A 25,328-nucleotide genomic window follows, 5' to 3' on the forward strand; every position below is an offset into this window, starting at 1 on the left:
GAGCTCATAAAATGTGAGGGTGAGGAACTTGGTTATCTAACAGACTGTCTGTCTACAAAATTCACCTAGCCCTCTGAATGAGGTGAAACCCTGTAGTGGAAGCAACTCGCTGGGTACAATTCAGTGATGCAGAAACAGCTTCCAGCTGGACTAAATTATCTGGAGGGAGGAGCTGGTTCACTGAGGTGAGATGAGCTGACCTCCATTAACAAGCAAGAAAGCTGATTTTGAATTTTTTCCTTGTTTTCCTAAAGGTTTTTTCCCTTTGTCTGGCAGTCCTTATGCATGTGTTTGTCTGTAAGCAAGTTGTTATCAGGAGGGAGCCCCGCAACTTTGTTTTCACTTAAGCAAACCCCATAGCCTGTCTGGATCCATTCGTACACATTCTTTTTTCCTTTTCCAGATGCTTTTAGTTTGACTTTATATTAGGGCTATTTGGCTAGAAATTAGACCTCTCTTTGAAAACAATTTTAAATGGCTCTTTTAACCTTGTAGCCAGGCCCTTTTAGGGTATGTATTTTACACAGAAAAGCAAATGTATAAAATAAATTACATATGAACAGGCACTAGATAATCTGTAGTTTCTTGTTACCTTTCTGATCAGAGATGTGAAGGTATTTAGCCAGTGCAAAATGAATTCTCTGAACAGAGTGTGTATTAGAGACCCATCCTATGAATACATCTTTGATAATTGCAGTAGGTATCTATTAGTATTAGTATGAATCTATTAGTAGCCCCCAGAATATATGGCTCCGTTTTCATTAAATGAAAATTTCATTTTCATTTTGAATGGGTAGATTTGATTCTTGATTCTGGTTTTGGTAAGAGATTGGAAAAGGAAAGGAAGTTCTCCTTTATCAAATACAAGTTGGTTTTCCAACTTGGCATGGTTAGCCCAAATGGAGAAAAAAAATCTATACCTGCTAGCTAAAGTACAATAAGGTGAGACATCTCATAGTAGCAGAAATTAAAGAATTTATGTTTGGAAGAATGTGCTTTATTTGCATTTGTTACATATAGTATCTGATACTGGACTTTGTTGGTTGTATGTATATTACAAAGCCCCAGTTTTCCTTCCAAGAAGTGTAGCTTAATAATCTAACTTCTTGTTTATTTTTAAAACCTTAAGTCTATAATGTGATTAAGCCTTGCTCTGCCTTGCCATTACTTCAAATATCTTTTAAAGGAGGTTTTGTTTTTAAATAATAATGAGATAATTGTCATAATTTGTACTTATGTTTTTGTCTAGCAAACAAATCCCAAAGACTTACAATATCTCGTCTGCTTTGAAATCAACAGGAGTTTTGCCATTTAATTTGCTGGAGCCAGGGTTTTACCACTGGAATCCAAATTGTCTTGAGCTGGAAAGACGGGCTAGACTGAGTGCTACGCCAAACCCTCCGGCTAAGGAACAAAGAAAGCTTAGTCCACTTTGCTTTCCCTTTCAGTACATGCAGGGTATGGGTTTTTCATGGCCTAAATGCCATCTTCATAATTTCCACCCTAGCCCACTGCTGAACAAAGGCCTGCATCAGGCTCAGAATAAAACTGCAAGTCTTGGGCAGAAGAGGTGGTTGTCAGACAAATATAAAGTTGTCTTTAAAGTGTTCATGTTTGAAATTTATTCTTGGAGGAGTAACTCGGCCCTTATGACTGCAGACCCTCCTGCGTGCTCATCTTTAGGCCTTTTATCCTGACTCTCTCCCTGGGATTGAGCCATGGAGACGCTGCCCTCCTTCCTTCGGGGAGTCTTCACTAGATTTGTGGTTAGGCTCTGCTTCTTTGTGCTCTGTGTTTTTGAAGGGTTGAGTTGCCAGAGTTTTAGGAATAAAAGGTTGTTCTGAATTGTGAGGGGCGTAGCTGTTGAAGGGAAGGGCTTTTGGTCATTCCCAGAAGGTTAGACTCAGGGTCTACTTGACTGTCTTGCCCTGGGTTGTGGTATCTGCTGTTTCTCTGAAGACCAGGCACTGCAGTGGTTCGGAGCTCAAGATCTAAGTCAGAATTCAGTCTGTGTAACCGAGGTCTCAGTCCACTGATTTCTTTAAAAAAGCAAGACTCAAGAATTAACATAGTAGTAGAAGCTGTCTGGAAAGCAGTGTATACACTCAAACATAAGGTTGATGGACTCACAGCTATCCCAACAAAACCAGAGAGCCCCTCTGTGCTAACTGGAGTTATTTCATGATCCTCGAATTGGTGCTGTGGGCCAAGAGTTGCCTGACCCAGCCTAGAGCAACAAATGGATGGGAACTGTCACGAGGTGGGCATTTGCAGGAGCCCTCTGTGTGCTTATCACTAGTGTTATCAGTACACAGAACATCTTCATGGAAGTAGCCAAGTCACTAATAACCGAAAATAAACACATTTTAGTGGCAAGTTTTCTTTATTTATTGAGGAAGTGGTAGTAAGGTTTGTCCTACAGATTTGGCACTAGGAGCATTCATTTCCTTAGGTTCTGACACGCACACATCTAACACCAGATAGGAAAAAAAAAAAAAAAAGAAAAAACAAGAAAAAACTTTGCTTCAGGGAATCATCAAAGGAAATACAATAACAGTATGTGACTGCTGAGTCCATATAAAATATTCACTGTCATTCGTGGAAGCTCCAAATGTTAAATCCTGGAAATAGCAACTTTAATGCTATAATAGTGATAATTAATTATCAGCTCTGCCATTTAACGTCTTGGCATTTTCATGGCCATGCCTGGGGCTGGGACATCCCTTTGGCTTCCTCCTGGCCACCATCATGTGATGTTGGAGTGCTGCACAGTTCAAAACCCATTTACTGCTCATTTTCTCCATACCCAGCCCATTCTGCTTTTTTTCATTAGGTTGTTTTTGGCAAAAAGGTCTAGGGTGTCTGTCAGGCTTGGTTCTTAACCTGCTGGCCAGACTCACTGGGTTTGTGTGCTACTTCTGCTCTCATTACAGCCTACAGAGTGCAGGGTGTGACCCTGTGCAATTACTGACCATAAGACACAATGGCTTTAAAATCTGCAAGAGACCCTAAGCTTAGGTATTCCTCTTGTTGCCCTGATTAGGGCTTTCCAGCAGAAAACATCTTCCTGAAACAGACTCCAGCATTACCAGCTGGCGCACCACCGTTTGCAGCTCAGGGGAGGAGAAGCCTGCTGCCTCTCACCAACCCTTCGTCCTGCACCGGAGTTGTGGGTCCAGAGGAACAGGGCCAGCACCCTCGTGGAGGGGCTGCCACTTCCTCGGGCATGGACCACTTGGGCTTTGCCACCTGCTCTGTTACGCTCAGGCAAGTTCTCAGACACAAGGATTTAGTATCGTTCGTGTATTGCTGAAACAATTACACAGAGGCTTGTAGGCAAAAGCAAAAAAAGTATGCTGCCCTTCTCTAATTGCTGTTAGGCTCTCTTCCAACCACTAAAAAGGGCTTTCAGGTTGCTTACACAGATACTATAACTAGAATCCCATCTCTAGGGATTGCAGACCTTTGTCCAGGGCACTCTTTTTATTGAAGAGGCTGTTGATGCAGTTGTATGTGCATCCTTAACTAACTGCTAAATAACTCCCTAGGGTGCCGTTCAGCTTCACGCCTTCCCCATGAGACCATTCTTTAGTTCACCACCATGAATAATGGATCAGTCAGTTAAAACTGCTGACCTCTTCTCCTGCGTTGGAAAAGGATGCTGTCTGTGGCAGCAAGAAGCATGGCCAGAAAGTAAATGGAGTTGGTTAACGACTGGCCGGGCAAAGTCAGAACTTCTGATGAAACAGAAGACGTGCCACACAGATGTATATTCTGACAAACATGCTTTTATTGTGAAGGATAATAAAGCAGGGTGTTAATTTCTAGCTTTTGTTCAATACTAAGTATAATGGTAACCCAACAACTTCAGGAGCGAGTGCTCCCTTACCCAGATTTTATGGATATTGTGATAACTTCTTATATCTGGGTTTGAACCCCAGGAGAAAGGCTGTTGTAATACATGAAGCCATTGAGAACTGACAAAATAACACCGATATCGAAGTATAGCTTTGTTTTTCCCATGATTTACACCTAGCTCTTCAGTTCTGAATATCCAGGACCTAATTCTTCAGTTAAATTATTTCAAACGCTAATAAAGTTCAAAATCATTTTACATTTGCTTTACTCTGTTGTCACTATGTGACTGTGGTGCCAGACAGAGGACAATCAGAACCCTGGACTGAAGCCTGAACCTCAGGGGCTTTTCGTTCTTTGAAGAGAACAAAATCGGTGGCCATCCCTTTGTCCTAAATGCAGGTCTTTCACAGCAGGTCATAAGTGAAAACCACCGCGACCTTCCCAGTCTTTGCAGACTCTGGTGGGCTTCGCCGCCTGTGCACCATGGTCTTTCAGGAAGGCAGGAATTAGTTGAAATCCAGCTTTGAATGGCAGGTTTGAAGTTTTGAAGCACCAGCTGGTGTCTCCTGAAAGTGCAGGTGCATGACTGAAATCCATGCTTTAGCCAGTGCCTTTTCCCAATCACCCAGATAGCGGGCAAATTATTTTGGGCTAACAGTTGGGTATTCAAGGAGTCTGGACTGTGTTTGTTAGCCTTCCTGCAGTCACGCGTCATTTAGCCAGATTGTTTCGGTTACAGAAGAATAGATGTTCTGCTGGAGGAAGGAAGCTGCCGTGTTGGCCTCGGCCAATCTTCATCTGAGCTAGGAGAGGCTGGAGTAATTGTGCTGAGGTGGACAGGCAGCGGCCGTGCCAAGAACAATATTATTTGCATTTTAAGTTATAGCATCTAATGGAATCAAGAACTGAACCAGGTTTTTTTCTAAACTCATTTGAAGGTTTGCCAAAGGGGCGATTTACGACTTCCTAGTAATAATGAACACTTCAGCTGCCTTGACCAACATGTGGTCATGCGTGTTGCAAACTGACATAAATATTTTATAACATGTCGCTGCAGTTCCTGTTCCACAGAAATGTTTGTCAAACAGCTCATGGAATCAAAAGGTTTTTAATCTTTAAATTTCATCTCAAAGTAATTGTACTTTTTTTTTTTTTCATTTTGAACTTGGATAACTTCTTTCGTACTGCCCTCGATTAAAAACAGTTGGAAGAGGAGGATGGAGTTTTCATTTTTGAACCTCTTTGGAAAAATCTCAGGAACTTTATTAGTTATTTGATTTATAGTCTAGTGTAAATATCCCTCTAGTGCATTGGGTGCTTTTGAAACTGGAAGTGGTTAAGCTTAATCTCAAGAACGTGAAAAAAAAAAATTAAAGCACTTGTATGAAATTAGCAGTATTTTGTCACCTGGACTATTTGGACATAATTCTGCTCACACCATGTGGAAGAAATAGAGCTAAATTTCTGAGGAGCAAACAAAATGGGAAATAGAAGGACTATATCACTGGAAGAATATTTAGAGGTCCTGGGGGGGGAAGTTTGATAGAAAGGATGTATCGTTTTGTATTTGTGTTATTGTACAAATTGCAGTCCAGATGCTCTAGTATCAGGGCCAGATGTGCCGAGTGCTCGGCATTCGACTGTGTGTGATTTAGGGACGGCTCAGAGCAGGTTGACAATAGACCAAGATAGCAGGGAGAGTGCACGCAAAAGTGATGAGAGCTGTAGACCCGAAAGGTCAGATCACACGTATGTGAGCACTTCACGCATCTTCCCTTTTCCTCTCTGTATTAAAGAGGAAGGAAAAAAAAAAAAAAAGAAGTAAAATATTCGGGGAAGGAGGAGGATGAGGGGCCAGGTCAGAGGGTAGTCACGGTAGGCTAGCTGCTCTCCTTAGTGATGCCAGAAGTAGTTTGGACAGTGGGATGACTGATCTCAGCACTGAAGCAAAACATGTGCTTGGCGAAACAGCAGCTCCTGAGGTCAGCCCAGAGATCATCGCAGGGCTGCCTGGAGGCTCCACGCGTATATTTATGTGTGCACACAGCTTCAGCTCCCTGCCAGCATTAAAAAGAGGGGTTGGGAAATGCTGTTACAGAAATGCTGGAGGAAAAAGTGCCTTGGCCCCACAGACATCACGGTTGCTGTGATTTCTCTGCTGAGCCCCAGCATGAGCTGCACAAGTGGCGAGGGAAAAGCTGCAGTGGCGTGAAGTCCTCCCATGGGAAGTGGAGGCTCACACGGATGTCCTGCGGGATGCTCTGTGTTTACCTCTACGTTTAGTTTTTCAAGTGGTGGTTTTATAATTGGAGGAGAGTTTGCTGGTGGCTTTTTTTTCCATTTGTTTTACTGAGATGACAGATTTCTTACTTAGGGCCTTCTTATTTCTCATATTCCTAATTTTTACAGGAAAACACTGCCTTTCTCAAGGATCTTTCATGTGAGGGAGTATCTGAATGTTTTGCAAGCATCTCAAATGACCCACTGGGCCCTGAGGCAGGCATATATAACATCTCATTAAACAGCTATCAAAATTGTGGTTCAGGAGCCAAGCCTGCTGGTCCTGGATTGGATGGGAATGAGCAGAGAGCAGCCGGTACTGCTCAAGAAGCCACTCCTGATGGTTCCTGTCCACAAGCCTTTGTCAGAAGAAGCATGCACATAGGAACAGTGGAGAAATCAGCTCTGATAAAATCAGTAACAAAACCACTGTTGGCTTCATTCAGGTTAAACTTCCATCCAAGAGATCTTGCGAAGCAGCTAGCTTAGGCAGTGCACATCAGTGACCAAGTACAGCCATCAGCGGTCAACCATGCACTGTCATCTAGCTCCAACCTACCTTTGGAGCAACCTCCAAGGTTTCCAGCAAATGAGACATAAATTGCAGAGAGATTCCCATCCTCCAAAACCACAGCCTGATGCAGTTTGCGTGTGAGCAGTAAGTGCACAAGTCTCATTTTATGTAATTTGCTGGAACCTCAAAAGGAAGTCAGTGCTCGCTGTAGCACTGAACCCAAATTATATGCAACCACAATTCACATGACCAGCTGTGTGTACAATGAGAGAAGTTTCCAGACATTGTAAAACTGGCTTTTAAAACTGTATTCTCTCAATGTTTTGGATCACATTTAAACCTTAAAATCGCCTTGATCTTTGTTCTCAGACATATTTGGTTGTTCGAATTGAGGATCAGGGCTGTTTCTCATAGACTCAGGAATGCAAGTTTGTTTTTTTTTTTTTATTCAGAATTCTTCCTGTCTAGGGAAAACATCATATTTGGGAGAAGTGTGTGTCTGCAACATCATAGAAGCTGCCATGCTCTGACAGAAATATTGGGGTTTGTGCTTGGTGAATCTCTTACGGAAACTGATTGCACCCTGCTCCCTCTCTGCAGGCAGTGAAAGAACAGCATCCTCCATAGCTGAGATAGAAAAGAGAAGCTCGTAAGCACAAAACTGTCCTGGACCAGCTGGCTTTTCTCACTAATTGGCATAAAAAGATGTGACAGTATTATGTGTAAAAAGTGGAATTACACAGGGAGGCAGGGAATCATGTAGATAGTACCAAGGTGATTTCATTTTCTTCGGAGCTGGGAAAGCCAATCCACTGGGATCTGGGTGCCAAGACCATGTGGGATTTTTGATAGGGGGCACATCCACCTATGTGTTTAGCAGTAGCACAAAACCTGTTATCATTGCTACATGCTCCATCAGTCCTCCTTTCTCTATCAATAATTTTGTTATAAAGGAAGGGGCAACCAGCGAGCACTTCAGGTTTTACGCTCATCCAGACAGAAACTGTCTTTTCCTCTGCTGTTTATGTGTGTGCAGCTACCATGTGTCCCACTCTCTTTCAGAATTCTTTGCTGCTATATTTCTCTTAATAATTTCTTTGAAATTTTTTTTTCACTTTCACCAAGTGTTTTTCTGTAGCATGGTGGTCCTATCCTCCATGCAGTGATTCTGCTCTTCTTTACTGAAAGACATTGTGGCTTGTGTAATGCTTGTAAGGGGAAAGAAAAAAAACAGCCGAATCTATTTCTCACTAAAGCCCAAGAAGTATTCCCATTAACTTGGATAGAAGTCTGCGTGCATCTTAGTATTGCTTTTGTGGAAGGAAAACAAAGCGTTGAATTTAGCCCTAGATTTGAGTTTCTTAAAAAAAACAACTGTATCTCATCGCCTCTTACTTGGCATTAACTGGTTATCTCCACCTTTCCTGATGGTTAAAAATAGCCTCCTTTTTGTCTTATCTGTAAAGTTTGTAGAGCCTTCACAAAACCAGTCTGCCAAAACAGCTGCTCCTTGGGGAAGTTCGTCTAGGGCAGTTTTTAAAATCTTTTTCTTAATGACACAGAATCTTGTTTGCAGACAAAACACACAAAATTTCTAGCATATGGATTTCTTTTGTTTTCTATGGAGCAAAAATTGGTGTCCTGGAGGCTGGCAAGCTGTGGGAATAGTAACGAGTTCTCTGCTAAATTCAGTATAGAGCCGTACCCCTGCAGTTCAAAAACACAGTGCGGGGCTTGAGGAGCTTAGAGCTGAAGTTGGTCCTATGGATTAATGAATAAAACCCTGAAGACATTTGTCTTATGAGTTTCATTTATTGAGGTAAACCTCCAGTAACGTGGGAACGCCATGGCTCTGCTTCTTGCCTGTGACCTTGTCACATGTACATTGGGGATGATCAAGTCAGTAAGTGTTTTGGCACAAGGGCTTTGTTATGGTCCATTTCTGGTCACTCTTACATTGGTGTAAATCAAAAGTCACTGCTGTAAGACAAGGTAGAAATGAGAACAGTAATGGAAATATCTCTCTCTAATCCAGCAAAACAATGCTACTCACACAAAGCAAAACAGTTACCAGCAAAACCTCATTAACAGTAGGGACAATTTATGTTGTAACTGAATTAGTGGACCTCACTCAAGGTAGTTCCCCAGGAACCGAAACAAATATTGAATTGAATTGCTTAATTATCTTTGTCTTGGAGGGTTTTTTTCAGAATTCCCAGGCTCCATGGGAGAGGAAGGAACAACGATATGAAAGGATTAGAAATCCATGATTATATCGCTTTGTAACAAAGGGGATGGCCAAGAGTGTGGGATTTTTTAACTTGTGGCTTTGAACCCAGAAAGAGGCATAGGCACTGTAGGAAGACTTTGTAAATCACGGTCAACAAAGGATTTGCTCAGGAATAACTGCTGAGAAGGCACAGTGGGGAACCTCTCCAGGTTTCAGAGAAGACTTGCTGAACGATGGTTTCCAAGTACCCCGAAACATCCTGGGTTTGATTCTTTTCCAAGCTTAAGAGCGCACACACATACAAATTAAAGGTAATAAGAAGCTACAAGATATTCAAAATGAGAAAATAAAGGGTGACCCCTCCAATGTGCCTCCTTCCCTCTTTTTTATGCAAATAATAATTTCAATACAGCTTTTCTAGAGTGGAAATGCTTTGCAGGACAGGGTCTGGGGCTGGCTCTCCGTGCCAGCACGGCTCGGAAGCATGAGGAGCGTTTGGATATGCACTGTTCCTCCTCATCAAAAGGGGTTCTCCAGTCAGCTGGTGCCAAAGAGGCAATAGCAGCACCTGACCTTTGTAGAAAAGTCCTGCACAGTGCAAAAACTGCATGTTTGTTGCTGCTGTTCTCTGCTCCCCGGCCACTGCCTGCAGTCCCACCAAGTCTTCGTTTAACCTCTGGCATGGACCCTGCTGGGAGGAAATTCTGCTTGCAGATAGTCAAGGTGTGTCCCTGCTATAAACCCGCAAGGTGCAAATATCTGTGGAAAACACATTGCAAGAAAAATCGGTAGAGAATAGCAAGTTTGTTAAGCTCCCTGACTATTAGGACTTCCCCAACGTGGCTGTTGGTTTCCTATTTATAAAGGAGATGCAGATTAGCTGTGCCTGTTCTTGCACCTTGCTGCCTGCAGTAGCATCCCTTTCCAAGCCCAGGGAACCAAGAGGTCCTTTTTCAGCACAAAGCCCCTCACTTAGCCTCCATGCAGCGCGAAGCCTTGTGGGCAGCTGATATTTTTGCCTTTGTTTTTGGTTAGTGACATAGCATCTGCCCTCTCCATGACAACTCATTTCCCACACATTTTAAAATGAATTGGAGCACCTGGCTTCAGCTCCGCAGGGCTGTGGCTCGCCATCTAATCATTAGACCTTTTAAGACCAGAAAAAGAGTGGTACAATATGGCTTTCAGGCAGTCTTAAAAAAAAGAAATCCAGCCCCAGAAGCTTTAATCTTAAACATAGCAATACCTCTGTGAATTCCAGCTTTTGATCTGAGGCAGAATGTGTTTCCAAATTCATTTCACGCTGTGCTGTTTCGGTGAATGTAACCGCTTCACCCAGGGGTCCCTCTCCTGGACCTTCAGAAAGCAGCCTTCAGAGGCAGGGCAGGCAATTTCTGCTCTGCTCCCTGGCCACGGAGCCACTCTGCGGTGGACCAGCTCTGCACTTAGAAGCATTTTGGAAATTTAAGTGATTGTGGAGGCAGCAGCTTCTCATCACACATGATTGCAACTGCTCCAGTATGAAACTGCTTATAGTGGTATAGCTCATTTGGATGCGGTAAGTGCGAAAGTGCAGTGAGCTGGAGATGTCAGGCATTAGTGACTGTGCTTACCCTTGGGCTATCAACAGCTCAGCTGTGGCTGTTTAAATGAACAGTTTAATCTGCTCTCACAATCCGAAAATTTACATCCATGCACGTAGGTCCCCAGAATGCCTAACGTTCAAGCTCAGTGCATGAAAGGAAGGTGTGGGGAGTTGGGGGTTGGCCTCTTCTTTCACATAACCAGTGATAGGACTAGAGGGAATGGCCTGAAGTCATGCCAGGGGAGGTTCAGGTTGGAAATGAGGAGACATTTCTTCACTGAAAGAGCAGCCAGGCATTGGAACGGGTTGCCCAGGGAGGTGGTGGTGTCACCGTCCCTGCGGGTGTTCAGAGAAAAGTTGGACCTGATGCTTAGGGACATGGTTTAGTGGGTGACATTGGTGGTAGGGGGATGGTTGGACTGGATGATCTTGGAGGCCTTTTCCAACCTTAGTGATTCTATGATTCTATTCTATGATTCTATGAGTTTCCTTGTCTTGAAATTTATGCATTGGCATTGAAGACCAGAGTCCTGGCACTGTGCAAACATAAAAACTTGCCAGAATTTAAGCAGTCAGCAGAGTCTTGTCTGTGACATTCATGAACATCCATCCCAGTCCAACTTACGGAGACAAACCATTCTAGAACCCCACACTCCCTTTTGAACCTGTTTAATATTAGTTATTATATTAATTCCCAATATGATTTCAAGAGGTGACCCAACATGCTGCTTTTCAGCCCTTTCACTTTTCAGAAAAGCAACAAATCAGGGAGGTGGTGGATCACAGCAGCCAAACCTGGAACTGGAGCAGCGTCCTTGTGAGTTCCCCCAAAAAAGATAAAAAAGCCGCAACAGGATTGGAGTGCCAAGTGCCCAAACACAAGTGCTTCACCTTCACAGCAGTTGTAAATTGGTTACAACTTCATGCTGCTCCTGGGTAAAGAGTAGCTGGATGCTCCTGGCTACGCTGATGGTGATGATGATGATGTAGGAGACATTTGGGCAGGGCACAAGAAATTGCAAAAGAATTCAAAAAAAAAAAAAAAAGGCACTGGTGGGTGTGCAGACTGCTGCTTCTGTAAGGCATCACAGCAATATTGTGCATAGAAATGTGCTGGGCTTAATCAGAAAAAGAACTGTATTAGGTGTGGGATCATTTCATGAAATACTAAAACCACTATTTTAATTGGTGGAAAACAACTGAAAGGCCTTTTTTGCCTATTGAAAAAAATACTTCAAGATGGTTTTTAGTGGTTGGGGGCAGAAATACTTAGGATGTCATCTTTCTGCCTTTCCTATCCCTTTCTCTTTTAGTGACCACCACGTGTTTGCGTGTTTGCCGAGCTTTGTTTCTGTTGCAGGGGATGAGCGAGGGCCAGGCTGTGACCCGGATCAGCCAGCCTGTGATGTAACTCTCTAGACAAGCAAGTGGAGTATTCAGTGCCAAATATTTGTCTCCCCTTATCTATCCTCCCTGTTCAAAGGTTGCAGGAAGTAAATGGCTCAAAACTGTGGTTGTATCTTTTTTTGCCTTTCATTGCAGATAAACTTTGACATTCACAGTAGCTCTGTTTTCCCTGCTGTGATACAGTAGCGTCAGTTCGTAGCCAAACAGTGCCTTAGAGCTGATGTCCAGTGTTGATCTTAGCCTAGTATTTCAGCAGTCCCTGTTCTGGAGAATACAGATGGTTGCAAGTTTTCTGATGAGAATGTTTTTCTTTAAGTTGAAAAAATGATGACTCACAAAACCTCCAGCTTTATCTTGTGGGAATGCAGCAATTCTGCTGGGAAACTCTTTTGGGGAAAGGCTTCTCAGGTCCAGGAAGGAAATTTGGGTCAAAAATGTCAGGCACTTCAACGGAACCAGCCATGTCCTGGTACAAAATCCATCAATGACAGAGATCACGGTGCCATTCCTGGGTTTGACAGAAAACTCCTGACCTCCTGCCTCCCAGCAGTCTGCTGACTACAGGAGGAGCGAGTTCTGTCTCCCGTGTTCTTGCATCAAAGGTTTGGAAAGTACGTGGTTCTGTCCTGATATGGAAAAAAAAAAAAAAAAGTAAGAAAATGCTTGTGGGATAAAGAACTTTTTTTCTTAGATTACCTGGAGGATGGATGTCTTTTCTGAAATATATGAAGACTTTTCCTAATTGGTGCTACTACACTATTTAGTAATAGAAGAAGTGTCACGTTATGTACAAGGCATGGGTCTGGCAAGCAGGAGAATCAGTTCTAGTCCTTGCCTCCATCACTGCGTGCTCTTTTCCAGGTTACTTGACATCGCTTTATCTCTGCTGATGGTGTGCCAAACATTTTCAGCAGCAGCCACCCCACGTACAAGCAAATGGCTCTTCCAGCAGCCCATTCCCATGGCTGGATGTCTCCTGGGGGTGTGCAGAGCCATAAAGCGGTGTGTAGCAGCCAGGGGAGCTGCTCTGAGCTCAAATGACCTGGTTATTTTTAATCCAGGTACTTCCTCTCCCTCGTTAACCATGTGACCGCACAAATGCTTGTGCTGGCACAAGTGTTGGGGTGGCACAGGGACAGGAACAAGCAACGGGAGGCGATGGAAGGCTGCCAAAAACAAGTTCATCCAGATATGTCCTCGGTTTTCCTTGTGCGGCATTAATAACAGCTATTTGTCATAGATTAGCGCTCGAGCCATGGAAGAAAACAGCAGTTTAACAGCTATGTACTCATAAAGCTGCTCATTAGGATTTTTTCAAGCATTTCTCTGTTTGCTTGAGTAGATGTAGTTCAGTAATTACCAGTCTTGAATATTTTACTGCCAGCTCTTCGTCGAGATACAAATCGGTTGGTTAGTTATGGGTGAAGTTTTCATTAGGATTTAAGCTCTTTAGACACTTCTGAAAATGTTTCCTTCTATCCTGCTGTCTAATCTGGCATCAGGATAGCAGAAATCCTATTAATTAAGGTCTAAGACCTTTCATAATCTTCCCCGACTGCAGAATGCGTTTACTGGTGCTGTTCGTCACAGCTGTGTCCGGCGCAGGATGGTGCTGCTCCTCTGAACATCAGCCCCCGCACACATGTCCCCGCAGGACACGCTCAGGTTTCTGCCTGGGAAGGACCAAATTGTCCTTTAAAAGCAGGGATTTCCCATGCAGTCTAGGATGTTGAGCTTCATGTTGAGCTTTATGGGAGCTTCATGTGCTCCTTGAAAAGATGGGCTGTGGGCAGAGAGGTTGGCACCGAGAAAGCATCCTACACATCAAGCCTGTCTTCTGTGCTGTCAATATGCCATTAATATTTGTTGTCTGATGGAAAGAGAAATGTGTGCCTAGTGGAATAATATGGGATGACATGCCTGGTGGAAACAGAAACTACGCGAAGCTGATGAGTTTGATAAGAGTATTTAGTATCTTAATCTAAACCGGGTATGTGGTTTATAAAGGATAAACAGTGGCAGTGGAGTTTTCAGGCCACTGGATCTAGTAGGCATGGGCTAATTAATTAATATAGCAAGAATGCAAGCTGGGAGAAACCCTGAGGTTGTATACGCTGTAGGTTTTATACATACGCTGTACAGGTACAGAGAGCAACCAAATTCAACTGGCAGAAGAGCGTGAATCACCAGAGCCCTGCTGGCCCAGGAGCTGTGGTGTTCTGGGGGACATACCTACAGGGTCTGGGGGGCACAGCCCAACGCTCCCTGCACCCCAGCACTGTCCTGGGGCCTCCGTGGCTTTGTGTCAGTGCTTGCTTTCCTCTCGGACACCCTGTTTCTGGCTTTACAATCAAGGTGTTACTGGTCTATGTTTGTAAGATCTGTTTTTAGCTGCTCTGACATGGAGAGCAACTGCATGAGGGTGATAAAAAAAACGGCACGTGGCTCCTTCAGCAGGGACAAATCTAAGGCAGCGTGCCTGGGGGCACAGGGGCGGCTGGAAGCAGGGGTGCCCACGCAGATGGGAGCTGCTGGCAAGCACCATGCCCCCACAGCCCCCCGCCTGCCCCACTCACTGCCATCACACACGTGTGAATGGCAGGATGCCCGCGATCTGCGAGCGGGCATTTTTGCAGGATGAGGGCACGCTCTGCAGATCCTTGCCTCATTTTTCATTGGGGTGCACGTGGTAGGGTGTATTTTGCCGGCTGAATGTGCCTTCTCCTTTTCTCCCCAGGGAATGGCTTTTACACTTCAAGAGAGGCTGCAGCTGGGAATTCACGGCCTCCTGCCTCCCTGCTTCTTGAGCCAAGACGTTCAGGTTCTCCGTGTCATGAAAAACTACGAGAACAAATCAAACGATCTGGACAAGTATGGCAAAAACATCTTATTTCCTCCTTTCTTTCCGCCTTAATTTACAGTTCTTTAAAGACCTCAGGAAGACTTGAGGGTCCTGTTTCAAAGCACGTAGATTTCCTTCAGAGTCACTTTTTTTCCACCTGTCAATACCAGGAGTGTTTATTCTGGCCTGTCTGCTGTCACCTCAGTTACATGCTGTCGTGGTCCCACAATAGCACTGGTATTTGCTATTCTACTACCGTATTACTGGAGAGCTCTGATGTTAACCTGGGGGTTCACTGTCCTTAGTGTACAAAAGCACAACAGAAAGGCAGCCCATGCCCCAAAGCACTGGAGTGGTCTCATGTAGTTTATGCACCTGTCTGTGTGCTCTCAACATATTCACTAAAATACTGAACAGAAGAGCAGAAAGAACCTGCCAACTGGTAGGAAAAAAGTATAATACAATAACCGTGTTGTATATTGATATTTTTGTCTTCTTTTTTTCAAATATGGAATTTAGCTGTCCTGTGTTTAGTGATTTAGTAGTTGAGGATGCAGGATAATGGAGAAAGAGGTTTTGTGGAAATGTTTTAGGAAAGACAGTGCTTTGAAATGTACGTGTTAATATGTGCATATGTGTATATACAGTCTTACAGATTGCATAGCAGATTTTGATAGTGAAGATTATGTCCTGCTCTGTTTCCATTGCATTTGTGTCTAATGCAAATCCAGAAATTTTGCTCAAAGTCTCTGTAATGTAGTACTTAGATGGGTCAGGGCTTTGCAGAACTGAGTGCATACAGAATGAGTAGACTATTGCTCTTTATGAAACTGCCAGCATCTAGAAATACTGATATATATCTATTTTGTTTTGCTTGTGGTTTATATAAATATATATATAATTTATTTTTTTAAGGTATATTGTTCTTATGACATTACAAGACAGGAACGAGAAGCTTTTTTACCGAGTGCTGACCTCCGACATCGAGAGATTCATGCCCATCGTTTATACCCCAACAGTTGGCCTGGCTTGCCAGCAGTATGGTTTGGCTTTCAGGAGACCACGGTGAGTGAAAAGGCTGGGCTAGCCCCTTTTTTTATATTCCTGTGAACGTTTCTTTTGTATTGACCGTCCACCTTTTTGTGGGTGGCCTGAAACATCTAAAACTTCATCCCTAATCAAAAGATGGGCTATCTAGCAGCTTCATGTGTGTACATCTGATGATGAGCTGGGGAGTTGAGAATAGCTCTGCCTTCTTCCTATAAACAGTGAACAGAGTGGTTTTGTTCTCAAACAGTACTGTACAGTCTGTATAGCTCAGCTCCAAATGTCTCTCTGAACTTATGGTTGCACCACTCCCTGTCTGCTGTCTTGGGAGCACTGAGCTCTTTCTGCAGTGCTGGCTTTTGAGTAATTGTTGGATTTTGGATACATTGTGCTGATTTTGAACTTTAGTATGCACCTCCACAAACCACCTCACAAAAAATCATTTTCATAGGAGATGATGCTCTGCATCAGTGCCTTCCTCTCTGCTCCAAGCAGAGCAGAGAGAAAAGAGAAAATTCATGCAACATTAAACACCGTGTACCATGTTGGAAGGCCCTGTTCTGCATAATTGCTTTTAATGATTAATGTTTGGATAAACTTCTCATTAACATTCTGAAATACATTTTAGGTCTATCCTGAAGATTCAACAGTAAGTTTTAGTTTTCTTTGCAAGCTTTTTATTTTTTTGTCCTTGAAATGTACCGGTAGGCAGATAAACACTTTAGCTTTTGCTAAAAGTTTTCACATGCATGAGGTTTAACTGCAGTTTCAGCTGAGAGTAGTGTGATGGGTGGGGAAACTGAGGCAAGTTCTACTAACTGACTGAAGGTCACAGTGGGGACCATGAGGCAGACGTCAAAGGTGTGAGGGCTGTGTAGAGAGATAATGAATAGCATATTATAGATAAAATTGCCTTGGCAAACACATTTGCGTCCTGCTTGTCATCACAATTTCTAGTAAATCTGTTTTCATCCTCATTGCTGCATTGCTTCTCTCACAGAGCTGGTCCTCAGGGCTGCTTTTTGGCCTCCATCTGTCCCAGATAATTGTGCCCTGCCCCCAAATTCTGGATCTGCTGGGCTGTGGTGAAGTGAGTCATCTAGTCAAGCCTTATACATGTCCTCTCCTCCTCTTCCTCAGTGCATATGAAGAAAACAAAGAGGGAGTTGCCTTTTTTACAGAGGGAGGACACTTGCTTCCTCTGGGCTGGGGAAAAGGGTAGCAGAGAGAACAGAGCCCAGGCTCTGTCCCCACACGTCGAGTTCTGAGTTCTGTAAGGCAGGGAAGAGCACGCCACCGCTTCTCAACTTACCAAGGTTCACAGCAGCCAGTTCCTGACCCACAGCCCCATACACAGCCATTACAGCTCTGCCTTCAGCGTGCCTTTACCTTGCAAAAAGTTCAAACGACATTTGGGAATTTTACTTCTTTTTTGTTTCCAGCCCTGCTCTTATCCTGGGGAAAGCAAAGGTGTCTTTCTGGATGCTGGATTTTTTCTGAATTTGTGACTGTTCAAGAATTCCCCTTTTTTCTTATATTTTAAATCCACATTATTTTACCGCTGTGGTAAGAACATCTGTTCCCCTTGCCGGGCAGTTTTGCTGCTGTACTTGGGCTTGGAGCTGCTCTGGATTGCAGCCCAGGGCTTCCACAGAAAAGGGCAAACTATCATGCCCTTAGTACACTGAATTTCCGTGGCAGGGAGTTTGTTTCTCTGATGATGCAGAGTGAATTTCAGTCTAGTCTCAGATTTGGTTTTAATCAAAGTCATTTTAGCAAACTAGTAGTATTGTTCCAAAAAGAAAAGAGCTATCGTGCAAAGTGATGAGATTAAAATGAGAAGCATTCATACATGCTTATTTTGTAGATCTGTGTCTTATTGTCCTACAATAAATACTTTCTCTCCTGGACCATATAATGTACATCAGGAGCTTGCCTGCAAGACAGTTAGCTCAGGGTAGGATGCCAACATTTTCTGCTAAAATTGTTGGGATCTGCAGGTCTGGAGAGCTCAGGAATTAAGATTAAAGTTTGAATTGTTAGCTCTTCGCATATTAGCTGCCCTAAGCTGCACTAATGATCAGAGAAGGTAATTCTTCTAACCTTTTTTTTTTTCTTTTGGTACCAGAAGGTTTTTAAAACAAAATGATGACCACATAAATCTTACACCCTGATATATTCCACTATTGTTTTAGGAAGAACATAGTGCCTTGAGCTGAAGAGGATTTCCAAGCCACTCAGTTTTGTTCCGCTGTCACAGGAAGCCTTATCATAATCCTTTTCATTAGCCGATTGCATTTTGTTTTAAATCTTCAATAAAGCTGTCCTACATGACCCGTTCCAGTACTTAACTCTCATATGAGCAGAAAGTATTTTTCCACTAACATATAACCTAAATGTTCTCTGCAGATGTAATCCTCTCTACAATAGCCTTTTCAGGATGGAAAGCTGGGATCATGTTCAGCCTGGTGGTTTTTTTGCCTGTAGCTGTTGCTGCCAAATGCAGGTTGTCCCACTCTGGAGTCTCCCTTTTGGCTAAATTTGCATCACGGAAGGGTGAGCACCACTTCACTAGGGAGTGCTGGGGGGAGCAGAGCAGTTATCTTCTTGCTTTTGCTAACACATCTCATCGTGCCCTCATCATACCGCAGAGTCATACACAGTGGCTGGTTGCTTTCTTGTCTTCTCCCTATGAATCCTTTCTTTGATGTGATTACACCTCCAGATACGTGCAAATTTATAATTGTGTTCATCATTTCTCCTCGCTATATGCTCTGCTGTGAACTTTGTCTTGTTGGTTTTGGATTATCTCTCCCATGAATCAAAATCTCTCTAAACCTCCCAGCTCAACTCTTTGAGCAACAGGAAAGTTTGAATGCTGAAGCAATTACCTTTTCATCCAAACTGGCACGTTTAATGCTCTTGAGCAGGCAGGGGAGATGAAAGATGTCTCAGTTTGAAAATATCCCATGGTGCTCCAACATGGATTGACTTGTATACAACACAACTTATGATGAGGAGGGAGGTCTCCAGAATATTATGCAGTCTTTCTGCAGCCTCAGCAGCAGAAATTAGTGACCTGTGAATGCAATAAGCCTCTTCCTGTGCTGAGATCTCTGTTAGCCCCATTAGTGCTTTGCTTTATATTTGAAGGCTGAACCTGGTAAGATTAAAGCACAAGTAACTTGCTTACAAAGCAAGTCTCGTACAAGAGCATCTGAAATTATCCCCAAGAGGTCCAGCAGGGCTTCTCTCATCAGAATACATTTATCAGTGTTGGCATGGCTGCAGATTTTGTCTGCCATCTACTGCTGTCATAATCACAGGCCTCTTTTACCTTTCTCTGTGTACGATCTCTTAACGGCAAGCTTTTTTACCTGCACTTCTATACAGCTGGTGTTCGGAGTTCTCCTCCCAGGTCAGGGCTCCAGCATCCTGTGCAGGTAAGCAGACTTACCTGCTCCCAGTGGGATTTGGCGCCTGCTGTCCTTTCCTTTTTTAAAGCCAGGCAGCCAGCAGTCCAGAAACACAGGTTTGCTCTGTTTAGCAGTGGAAAAGAGCTACTAGGAAAAAAACACTTGCAAACATCCAATTCTTTACGTCCCTATCTGTGATGCCTGTAGTCTCCCTGCATGGGTCAGGCAGAGGCCCTGCCTTCAGGTGCCCCAGCAGGTTCCTGTCTTTGCCTTCTCCATATGTAGGAGTTTGCCTTTCTCTTCAGGAGTCCCTTTAAATTCTCCGAGCGGGCTTTTCATCTTCTGTGGCTTCCTGTGTGATGGAAACTCAAGTTTTTAGAATGGCTGGAAGAGACGTGGAACCATCAAAATATTAAGAACAACTTTCTGGCACTGTCCCCTAAGAATGCTGAAATTTTTGCTGGAAGGTGTCTCTGTTGAATCACTTTTTTCCTATCTTGATTCCCAGACAGCTCCCTGCTGAGCTACCAATATTCATTTATTCAGTCATGCCATAAGCATTAAAGTCTTCAAGCCAAAGTACAGTTTTATTTTATAACAATTTATTCTTTATTTTTAAATTAAAAAAATAGAAATCTTGTAATCTGAAAGTACAAGTTGAGTACAAGCTGAAATACCAAACTATAGCACCTTTATCACACTTACGATAAGGACACTGTCAAAATCTCTCCTCAGTGCTAAAGCAGACCATTAAGCAAGCAAAAGAAAAGAGTGACTGTGTCCAAAGAGCTTCCTAGCTGTGGATCCTGTCTGCAGCAGAGGCCAGTAACAGGTACAAGAGGAGTGTAAATGTAGGGTAGGCAGATCTTGGGGGCTGCTCAGATTATGCTCCTCTGCAGTCGGTGTTACGGGGTCTTGGGGTTGCAGTTTTCTTAGGAAAACCTGCTGCCATGTTTGTCTTCAGAAGTTCTGGAAGTAGTGTCCCGAGGTGACAAGATGTGTATGAGGTGTAGATGCTCAGGGTGACCCAGCCCTGGGGGAGGTTTTTTTGTGGAGTTGCACAGCTTCAGATGCTGTCCCTCCTTGGAGAAGGAGCTCTGCGGTCCTCCCTGGCGTCGTGCACCTGGCAGCCTCGCCTGCCGGCAGTGCCCGGGTCCCCAGCACAGGGCTGCTCTGGTCACGGGCCCTGAAGGAAGCAGCCCCCCCGATCCATCCCTGTTTATTCACTCCTGCCTTCCACTGCCCTCGTGCCTGCGCAGATGTCCGTGCAGCTGTGCGATGATCTGGTTCAGGAGTAAATCGGAGTAGATCCAAGCCTTTTTTGGGCCAGGCTAGCAGTAAACTGGATAGCCAGTTCATCGTCAGCTGCACGGAGAGTAGTGCTGACAAGGGGAAAGGGATGTGCAGAAGCAGGAAAACAAGCTGCTGAAGGCTTGGGGGAGGCAGCTTTGCTCGTGGTGATGCCTTAATGTAGCTGGATGCAAGGGAGATGTTACCTTAGGTACTAAGGAACATGGGCCTTGGGAGTGTTTGCTTTTCAAAGCCTGGGGATTCTTTTTCCTCATCAGAAATTTGGTGGGGGAGGGAATTAAATATAACAGAGCAGGGTTTGCAGCTTTCTGAGACGCTAAACAAGGAAAGGGAGGAGGAATCTTAGTGCACTGATCCCATTAGTAGAGTCACTGTTATCCTATTAAATGCTTCCACTAGCCCTGAAAGCCTTGGGACTGTGGCTAGGAGTCCTTTTTGCTTTAGACTGAAGAAGCAAAGTCCTCTACAAAGAAAAATTAAGCATAGTAATGCGTAAGTGCATAGTATTATGACTTTTTCCTCTTTTGCTTTTTCATTCTTTTTCAGTGTAAAATGTCCTTACTGAATATTGTGGAGTTCCTTATACAGCACAGGACTGAACATGTGCAATGCAGTTTTAAAGGAATTTTTTAAGCTGGAGGATCAGTTTCACGATTAAAAAATAGTGACAGAATCTTTGAAAAGAGAGACTCCATATTTTTTCACAAGGAGAAAGCAGAGAAGCGAACTTATTTCAGGGCATGGAATCAGGGTTTTAGTTCTTGTGTAACAGTAAGAAACAGTTTATTGTAGTGACATAAGCCCACAGCCTGTTGAGACAGTGGATAATTCATAAGCATGTTGGTATTCAAAAATATAGAGCTGTCAGTTGCTCTGCAAAAGCTTTTGGCATCCCCTGAGAGCAGGACTGGAACAGGTTGGTGCATCACCACCAGAGGAAAGCTAGAGGGACAGACAAAACTTGCCTGGGTTCACTGTCCTTTTCTGGAGATGTAAATGTCCTCGAGGACTGGTTGCAGAACAATGTAAAACATGCTGGGATGAAGTTGAACTCAGAGAATGAAAGCTAACAGGATGCAGATGTGCTAAAATTAAGTCTGACAGAATAATGATCTTTGTCCCTGATGAAAAACGAGCAAGTGAAACATCAGTCAATCTACAGAATTGTCTTGTCAACGGATCTGGCTCTGCTGAGGGCTTTTTTTCAATTGTGTTGTTCAATCAAAGCAGCAGGAAACAAAGTTACCTGCCATTTCTAGACACGTTAACCCCAAACCAAACGGATGTTAGAACAAAGGCGTAACCCTCATAGGTTTGTCACTAACCAGTGAATTGTCTGCGATCCCTCTTCTATAAAACCGTGAAGACCAAAAGCGAGCGGGAAGGATGGATTTTGAGTTGTTGGCCTGAAACTGATGTTTTGAAATCCTTTTAGGTGGTCCGTAATTCTTGCAAAAACACTGGCTGTCATAATGTCTCTTGTTGCCACCAGCAAGGTTCAGACTTCTTCCAGAAGCAGCTGAAATCGGTGTAGGAGGAGCTGGGTGTGTTTTATGAGCGGTGTTTAAGTAACACCACCGTGAGCAGATGGGTCTTGTAACAGGTTGAAGGGAAAATCTGTGGAAAGGACCGTGGTGTGCAGTCAGGAAGCCCTGAGAGGCTGGCAGGGGTTAAGCTGGGAGATGGTCCTAAGTTTGGGACCAGCTTATGGAGCAACAAGCAGAGCGTGGCTGGAGGAGGTGAGGAGGAAACAGCTAGCACAGAGGGAGCCCAGGGCTGCTGTGAACGCTCAGCCTGTCTCGAAACCCCTGCTGAGAGATGGCAGGGTGGCTCGTGGGCTCCCACTGCTCCCTGTGTGCTGACCCTGCTTTGGCCAGGCAGGTTGTTTCAGCATGCTGTACCCCCATCCTTGCCCCAGCTCTCTTCCCCCTTCAGTAAAGTGACTCACTAAATGGGGAGAGGAGGTAATAAAGGAGCCACTGGGCGTAAGGACAGAAAGGCTTTTGCATCAGCTGTGACCTCAGGTACTGTGAAGACTGGAGGCATGGGATGGATATTGTTGGGGTTATGAGGTTCTGCCAGGGTTGTTACATTGGGATGGGGGAGAAGAAGGATTCAAGTCTGTTTCTTCATTAGAAAACTTGTCAGTGCTCTTCCTTCCATATCTCCACTCTACTCTCTTTCTCCCTTACTTTTCCTAAGAAATATGTACATGAAAAAGCTCTAACGCTGAAGAGACATGTTCTATGGACATGAGATAAAGCTTCGGGCCTGCTGTAGTTAGCAGCAAAGTCTGAAATTAACTTGTGAGGGTCAGGCATTCTCCTGCTGCCAGAGGTGATTTGGATCTTGTTGAAATTCCCTGGTTTACCAGGAGAAGCTCAAAGGAAGAGGTGGAGCTGGCCAAAAGAAGCGGTTGACCTGGAGAAGGAAATTCAAGAGGATGTGTTCACATTTAATCTGGCATAAATCTGTGCTGCTGTCACAAGGAACAACCCCACCTTAAACAAAAAATGTCACAGGCAGGGAGGAGGGAGGAGAAATATTTAGAATAATGAATACCAGGATGTAAATTGGAGGGGAAATAACACCAGCTATCATGAAAACCTTTGATAGCAATATCCATTGGGCTGTATAACAGTCTCCCATAGACTATGCATTGTGACTTGGGCACAATTTTAAAAAGGAACAATCTTTTTTTTTAGCTGGTCATTTATATATTTATATTTTTAAAAGATGCATTCTTATTATAAATTTTTAAATTTATTTTTTTATTTTTTGCTTTACTGCAAGGCAACTGTGAGATGCTCTGTTATGTTGCTGTATAATAGCTGTGCCAGAGCACTCTCATCCTCTAGTAGCAGGGCATCCATGTCTGAAAGAGAAGAGAAATCAACAGGCAACATAAAGAGGAGTTTTGCAATTGCCAAAGACTTTCCCAACAGGTCTACAGTCTACATGGAGTGCAGGGTTCTGTGTTTTGATAAGGCAATTCTTACCTCCTTGTTTTCCTCTGTATTTTCAGAAGTGCCTTTTCACTTACACCAAAGGGAAAACTCTGTGTGCAAATACACAATTCAAACACTTGGACAATGAGCAAGTCACACACATTTTCAGTATATGACTGTGGAAGACTTACTGTAAAAGCTGCTGATATGCTCAGTACTTGCTACAATTTATGTGAAATAAAATATAAGAATAAAACAAATTATTAGGTGGATTCACTAAGGCAGAACATGCCAGGTTAGATTTAACTTATTTGAAAGTTGATTGCTCTGCTATTGTCAATATAATACTTTTTTTTTTTTTTGGTCAAACTTTATCCTGATTTTGTGTTCAGTCTCGGGGTTCCCTGCAGTGTACTTTAAAAGCAAAGGTGTGGGTCTTGGAAGAAATTTCTCAGCACAGGAAGGAAATATAATCAGGGTAGGATTTAATTTAGCTTCCCAGAGGGTTTTGATCCCACCTTAACCTCTACTATGAAGTAAAATAGAATACATTATGTGCTTAGCAATTACAACAGATAAGGGCTCCTTGGTCAACATCCGTGGGCAATAGCACTGATTGCCCATCTCAACACCTTTCTCTTTGTAATCCTGTAATCTTCCAATTGCTGAGATACTGCCAGGGTCCAACACACAGGCTGCTCTAGGACTCAGCCTCCAAAAGGCAAAAAAAAATCAGGGGTTAGCCAGCTTTTCCTGTGCTTGAAGTTGTTCTTCAGCTGGGGGCTTCAAGCTGCTTGAGCATGATGAGCTTAAATAGAGCAAAGGATGCTGAATTTCAGAAGTGCCTACTCTTGCTGGTTAGTAGGATCCTAGGGTGGTGTTATCTTATGCCTCACCTCAAAGCCTGGTCTTTACCCATGTGCATCTGTAAATTTATGTGTAGGTGGCAGAGTAGTTATGAATGTCCTGGATTCATGAGCAAAAAGGGAGCTCTGGGTGCTGAGGGTCAGCGAGAATCAGCCCCCACGCCGCAGGCCTGCTTGGCTCCAACCCTGCCCTTGGCTCCAGGGGCTGAATCCTTACATAGCCCTTCTCAGAGCTCCTCCTAGACACCACTGTTGAAACACCACTGCTGAAAATGGCATGGAAGGAATCGTTTTCTGAAGTTTTGAAATACAAACAGGATTTAACTGTTGAATTATGCCATGACAGTTCTCTGGTTAACCCTTTTGTCCTGAGAATCCAGTAGGAACACGCAACTTGTGACAAGCCAGAAGCAATGTGAATTTGTTCACCTCCTCCCTTAGTCCTAGACTATGAGTAGCAAAGATTGGTTGGGGACCTAATGCCACCCCTCTGCGTTTTTACATTGCTGTGTAATGACCAATATCAGTAGTTACACTATGGTGGTCTTTCTCCACCATTGTCCCCATGGAGAGGAAAAGAGGGCTATCTATTCTTCAGGCTGTTTCCTAACTAGCACAGCCAAGGAATCCAGAATTCCTCCCAATCACTGTCCACTGTCCCTTTACACTTCTCATTTGCAATGCCTTCTGTTCCCTTCCACATCCCTTTCATCCTTTCCCATATCCGCCTGTGCTCCACCATAGACCCCCACCAGCTGGTGCTTCTCCCCTTCCATCACCAGTTTTCTAGGGAGCAGTGAGCACAGCTTCGGGTCCCCTCTGTTTCCCTGTCTCTGCATTTTTGACCTTGAGACCCCCATAGCTATCCTCTTTTACCATTTGTTTTTCCCTGCAGGCAGCTTTCTCCTGCTGTTCTGCTTTCTGCTTACTCCTATAGCCCAGACAGGCTCAGAGGTTTTGCTAGGGCTGGGCTAGTGAGGGCTCGGTAGGAATGAGGTGTGAAGGAACGCATGTTGTGTCTGGC

At 43.8% G+C, this 25,328-nt stretch overlaps 1 protein-coding gene across 3 annotated transcripts in view; it reads left to right on the forward strand.

Annotated features, from left to right (window-relative positions):
• Nucleotides 1-25,328, forward strand: part of ME3 (malic enzyme 3) — a 142,325-nt gene that overhangs the window by 69,906 nt on the left and 47,091 nt on the right. For all 3 annotated transcript variants that reach the window (XM_083796472.1, XM_083796471.1, XM_083796473.1), the window contains exons 2-3: nucleotides 14,612-14,745; nucleotides 15,632-15,781. In XM_083796472.1, coding sequence (XP_083652598.1) covers nucleotides 14,612-14,745; nucleotides 15,632-15,781 — 284 coding nt within the window. The remainder of the gene's footprint in view (nucleotides 1-14,611; nucleotides 14,746-15,631; nucleotides 15,782-25,328) is intronic.

This window comes from Anser anser, assembly GCF_964211835.1.
Source record: "Anser anser genome assembly, chromosome: 1".
NCBI classification, from domain to species: Eukaryota; Metazoa; Chordata; class Aves; order Anseriformes; family Anatidae; genus Anser; species Anser anser.